Below are 6,279 nucleotides of genomic sequence, written 5' to 3' on the forward strand. Positions count from 1 at the left end.
GTGTTGCAAGACTACTTCAATATATGCAAATCAATCAATGTAATACACAATTAACAAACTGAAGAATAAAAGCCATGTGATTATATCAATATATATAGAAGATGACTTTGACAAAGTTTAAAATCCATTTATGATAAAAACTCTACAGAAAATAGGCTTAGAGGGAACTTACACCAACATAATAAAAGCCACATATGAGAAACCTGCAACAAATATATCCAATGGTGAAAAACTGAAAGCATTTCCTCTAACATCAGAAACAAGACAAGGATGCCCAATCTTGTCACTTTTATTCAACAGAATTTTGGAAGTCCTGGCCATGGGTATCAGAGAAGAAAATTAAATAAAAGGAATCCAAATTGGAAAAGAAGTAAGTGTCATTGTTTGCAGATGACATGATAGCATACATAGAAAATCCTAAAGATGTTACCAGAAAATTACTAGAGGTCACAAAAGAATTTAATAAAGTTGTATGATATGAAATTAATGCACAGAAATCTGTTGCATTTCTGTACACTAGCAATGAAAAATAAAAAAGAAAAATTAAAAAAAAAACAATCCTATTTACCATTGCATCAAAAATATAAAATATATAGCACTAAGCCTACTGAAGGAAGTAAAAGACCTGAACTCCAAAAATTATAAGACACTGATGAAAGAAATCAAAGATGGCACAGACAGATGAAAAAGTATACCATGTTCTTGGGTTGGAAGAATCACTATTGTCAAAATGATTATACTACCCAAGGCAATCTACAGATTTGGTGAAATCCTTGTCCTCTTACCAATGGCATTTTTCAAAGAACAAGGGGAAAATGTCTTAAAATTTTTGTGGAGACAAAAAAGACCTTGAATAGTCAAAGCCATCTTGGGAAAGAAAAACAGAGCTGGAGGAATCAGGTTTCCTGACTTCAGACTATACTACAAATGATACAGTCATCAAAACAGTATGGTATTGGCACAAAACAGGAATACAGATCAATGAACCAGGACAGAAAATCCACAGATTAACCCATGAATTTATGGTCACATAATCTGTGACAAAGTAGGCAAGAATATACAGTGGAGGAAAAAACAGTCTTTTCAATAAGTGGTGCTAGGAAAGCTGGGTTTCTGCTGCTGATGTTAAGTTGCTTCAGTCGTGTCTGACTCTGTGTGACCCCATAGATGGCAACCCACCAGGCTCCCCCATCCCTAGGATTCTCCAGGCAAGAACAATGAAGTGGGTTGCCATTTCCCTCTCCAATGCAGGAAAGTGAAAAGTGAAAATTAAGTTGCTCAGTCATGTCCAACTTTTCGTGACCCCATGGACTGCAGCCTACCAGGCTCCTCCATCCAATGGATTTTCCAGGCAAGAGTACTGGAGTGGGTTACCATTGCCTTCTCCGAGGAAAGCTGGGTAGCTATATCTAAAAGAATGAAATTAGAACACACCCTAACACCATACACAAAGTCAAACTCGAATGTATTAAAGATTTAAACATAAGGCTGGATACTATAAAACTATTAGAGGAATACACAGGGAGAACACTTCCTAATATAAATTGCATCAAGTTCTTTTTTTTCATCATCCTCCTAGAACAATGAAAATAAAAAACAAAAATAAACAAATGAGAGTTAATTAAGTGAAAGCTTTTGCACAACAAACAAAACCATTAAAAAATGAAAAGAAAACTCTCCAGATTAGAGAAAATACTTCAAATGAAGCAAAACACAAGGGATTAATCTCCAAAATGCACAAATAGCTCATGCAGCTCAATATCAAAAAAGGCAAACAATGCAATCAAAAAATAAGTGGAAGATCTAAATAAACATTTCTTCAAAGAAGACATACAGATGCACATGAGAAGATTCTCAACATCACTAATTTTTAGGGAAATGCAAATCAAAACTACCATGTTGTATCACCTCACACTGATCAGAATGGCCATCACCAAAAAGTCTATAAAAAATAAATGCTGGAAATAAGGTGGAGAAAAGGTAACCCTCCTACACTGTTGGTTGGAATGCAAATTGGTACAGACACTATGAAGAACAGTATGGAGATTTCCTTAATAAAACTGAAAACAGAGTTACAATATGATCTAGCCATCCCACTCCTGGGCATATATTTGGAGAAAACAATAATTTGAAAAATACATGCAATTGAATGTTCACTGAAGCACTACTCACAATAGCCAGGAATGGAAGCAACCAAAATATTCATCAACATAGAAATGGATTATGAAGATTGGTACATATACACAATGGAATATTACTCGACCAGAAAAAGGAAAAATGCATGCTATTTTCAGCAACATGTTTGAACCTAGAGATTCTTTTTTTTTTTTTTACTTCTTGCTGTATTTTTTTTAATTTTTTAAGTTATTTTATTTATTTTTTTTTATTTTTTCCCAATTATTTTTATTAGTTGGAACCTAGAGATTCTTATACTGAGTAAAGACAGTCAGACCGAGGAAGACAAATATCATATGATATTGCTTATATGTGGAATCTAAAAAGATGCTACAAATGGACTTATCTACCTGATGGGCTACTGTCCATGAGGTCACAAACAGTTGGACATGACTGAGTGACTAATACTTTCACAAAACCAAAAGAGTTGCTAATGTGGAAAATAAACTTGTTACTGAGGGGTAAAGGGTGGAGGAATAAATTGGAATTGACACATACACACTACTATATATATATCAATAACATAGATAACTAATAAGGACCTTCTGTGTAGCACGAAGAATTCCAGTCAATACTCTATAATGACCTATATGGGAAAAGAATCTAAAAAGGGTGGATATATTAATTTGTATAACAGATTCACTTCTCTGTACATTTGAAACTAACACAACATTGTAAATCAATTATACCCCAAAATAAAAAAAAAATTAAAAAAAAATAAGCCTTAGAGGCAAAATAATAAGTGTAGACAGAACATGCCACTTCCCTAGAATTAACATACACAAAGTTTAGATAATATAAGTCCTTCTAATAGGAATAGAAAAGCCATCAGTTAAATAAGACACTATACTAAGGAAATGTCAGCCTGGGCAACACTTATTCATTTCAGGAAAACCTACACAAATACTTTAGTTTAGTTTTATTTTTTGTTTTTCCTATTGCTTTTCTCAACCTCCTCCTTTATACCACAAGTGTTTGAGAATTCATTTTCTTCTATGTTGAATCCAAAGATTCTTTCTCTAAATACTGATTTTGAATAATCAACTCATATTATATCCAGTTGCAAAGATTCATTAGTAGACACACAACCCATCTGAAGATAGTTTGAACAAATCTAAATTCCTTATAATTCTGTAGAGTTACTTATCTATAGTGGTAAGTTTAATTTTTTAAAAGTATTTTGACAAAAAAAAAGGTGTTTAAATTGGGGGAATGCATGTATAATCAGAGCTTCTCAAATGCTCCATGATGTTTATAAACTTATCCATGTGATGATTACATGTAAATATGTACAAATATTACAGCCAATATCCAATGGTTGATTAATGGCTAATGCTAGTTAAATAGACTGGATAATATTCAATTATCCACACAAAAATCCACACAATCTGAAACTCATACAATAAGTGTTTACCATTGATGCAAAAATCAGTTCAGTTGGACCAATCATGAAAAGTATAACCATAAAAATACACCAGAGAGGTTTTTTTCTGTTGATTCAGTTTTGGTTAATGTAGGAGAATTACCCAGCTATTTTTAGAATCTAACTTTGACTATTACATATGATGTTTTCTGTATAAAATAGTGTATTTGTAATGTATATCTGCATGCCTCTTGCTACACACACACACACACATACATAAAAGTAGGGTGTTATAATAAAAAATATGTTCAAAAGGAAAAATACTTTCTTTTTCTAGTTCCTTGAGGTATAAGTTTGAATTGTTTATTTGAGGTATTTCCTTTTTATTAATATATTTATTGCTATAAAATTCTCTCTTAGAAGTGCTTTAAATGAATCCTATAAATTTTGGTAGAGTGTGTTTCCATTTGCATTTGTCTCAAGATGCTGTTATTTTTTTTTTTTTTTGAACTATTTTCTGTTCAGGAGAGGGTTATTAAATTTCCACACACTTATGAACTTTTCAATTTTTCTCCTGTTATTGATACCTAGTTTCATTCTATTGTGACTGGAAAAGATATTCAATATGATTCCAATTTTGTTTGGTGACCTAATATGTGATCTATCCTGTAGAATATCCCTTATGCACTTGAGAAGATTGCATATTCTGCTTCTGTTGTGTAGAATGTTCTGCATATATTTCCTCTGTTTATTTGGTTTGCATTGTTGTTCAACTGTTTGTTTGTTTGTTTTTTACATATTACTCATCTGTCTGGATAATCTGCTAACTGATAAATGTGGTGTATTAAAGTCCCCAATTATTATTGCATTGCTATTTTTCCATTCATCTCTGTTAATATTTGTTTTATATATTTATGTTTTATGACATTGTGCATATATATGTACAAGTGCTATATCCTTTTGACATATTGACCTCTTTACCGTTGTATGTGACCTTCTTTGTCTCTTGTGACAACTTTTGATGCAATGATTATTTTGTCTGATTTAAGTATAGTTACCCCTGATCATGGCAGCTTCTCTGGTTGCTCAGATGGTAAAGAATCTGCCTGAAAGGCAGGAGACCTGGGTTCGATCCCTGGATCGGGAATATTCCCTGGAGAAGGAAATGGCTACTCATTCCAGTATTCTTGCCTAGAGAATTTCATGGACAGAGGAACCTGGCGGGCTACAGTTCATGGCATCGCTAAGAGTCAGACACAACTGAAGTGACTAAGCACCTATTAGCACCCCTGATCTATTTTAATTATTATTGCAAAGATTATCTTTTGCCATCCCTTTATTTTCAGCCTATATGCATCCTTAATGCTAATGTGAGTCTCTTGTAGGCAGCATTTTAGTTGGATCATGCATTGTATCCATCCAGTCACTTTGTCATTTCACTGGAAATTTAATCCATTTACATTTAAGGTAATTACTGAGAAGTAAGGATTTGCCATTACCATTTTGGTAATTGTTTTCTGTCTGTTTTATAATTCCTTTTTTGCCTTCCTCTCTTGGTGTCTTCATTTCTGATTTAACGACTTTTTAGCAGTGTGTGTTAGTCGCTCAGTTGAGTCAGACTCTTTTCAACCCCACGGACTGTAGCCTGTCAGGTTCCTCTGTCCATGGAATTTTCCAGGATATAATACTGGGAGTGGGTTGCCATATTTAGCAGTAGGCTTTGATTTATTTCTCTTTTAGCTTTTCTACCACAAGTGTTTCTCTTTGCAATTACCATGAAGCTTACATAAAACTTCTTAGAGATGCGCCCCAGCTTTGGCAGCAACTGCCTCTCTACGCAGGTGTGAGCCTTGCTAGCCCTTCTGCCAGGAGACTGTTGCAGTCGGCCAGCCCCTGCTCCTTGGTAACTGTGTATGACCGAAAGGCCATCATCAAGAATGCTGATATGTCGGAGGAGATGCAACAGGACTCGGTGGAGTGTGCTACTCAGGCAGTGGAGAAATATAATATAGAGAAGGACATTGCAGCCCGTATCAAGGAGTTTGACAAGAAGTACAACCCCACCTGGCACTGCACCGTGGGGAGGAACTTCAGTAGTTATGTGACACATGAATCCAAACACTTCATCTACTTCTACCTGGACCAAGTGGCCATTCTCCTGTTCAAATCTGGTTAAAAGCATGGACTGTGCTACACACCCAGTGATCCATCCAAAAAAAAAGGACTGCAGCCTAAATTCCAAATACCAGAGACTGAAGTCTTCAGCCTTGCCTAAGGGAACACCTCCATCTTTGAACCTTTATTGTGTTTTGTATAGGGCATTCTCTGTACTAGTTTGTTGTGGTTATAAAGTAGTTAGCAAAACATCTTACATTAGTATCTATTTTCTATTCCATACCTCTCTGCCCCATGTTTTTTCTTTTCAAATTCCATTCCTTTAAAAAAATAAATCTGTTGGAGAAATGTGAAAAAAATTCTTATAGTTATAACTCTTATTTATAAAATGAGGAGGCTAAATTTTAGTTGAATTCACTAAAATTCCTTTTTGCTTTAATATTTCTGTTTTTTTCTAATGCATATGTGATTATTAATAGCTAATTTTTGGTTCATTAGGTGAGTAGTTTAATAAAAGACTCCAGTTAAAAAACTGATGCAGGAAGTTTTGGGATGGTGAGGGAAAATTACCTATGTTTCAGAGGTACCTCAATACAACATACCCAAAATGGAATTCACTATTTTCT

General features: G+C 34.3%; 1 protein-coding gene across 1 annotated transcript; it reads left to right on the forward strand.

The window, feature by feature from the left end:
- The first annotated feature begins 2,183 nt into the window (after nt 1-2,183).
- Nucleotides 2,184-6,012, forward strand: LOC122690366 (dynein light chain 1, cytoplasmic-like). The gene is made up of 2 exons (XM_043897396.1): nt 2,184-2,233; nt 5,279-6,012. The coding sequence occupies exons 1-2, from the start codon at nt 2,184-2,186 to the stop codon at nt 5,712-5,714; spliced, it is 486 nt and encodes a 161-aa protein (XP_043753331.1). The 3' UTR covers nt 5,715-6,012.
- The last annotated feature ends 267 nt before the right edge of the window (nt 6,013-6,279 follow it).

This window comes from Cervus elaphus, chromosome X (genome assembly GCF_910594005.1).
Source record: "Cervus elaphus chromosome X, mCerEla1.1, whole genome shotgun sequence".
NCBI lineage: Eukaryota > Metazoa > Chordata > Mammalia > Artiodactyla > Cervidae > Cervus > Cervus elaphus.

Coding starts and splice junctions, on each gene's coding strand:
- LOC122690366 (XM_043897396.1), top strand. CDS start 2,184: ATGGAAGCAACCAAAATATTCATCAACATAGAAATGGATTATGAAGAT. Junction 2,234..5,278: donor GAAATGGATTATGAAGATTG/GTACATATACAC, acceptor TTTCTCTTTTAG/CTTTTCTACCACAAGTGTTT.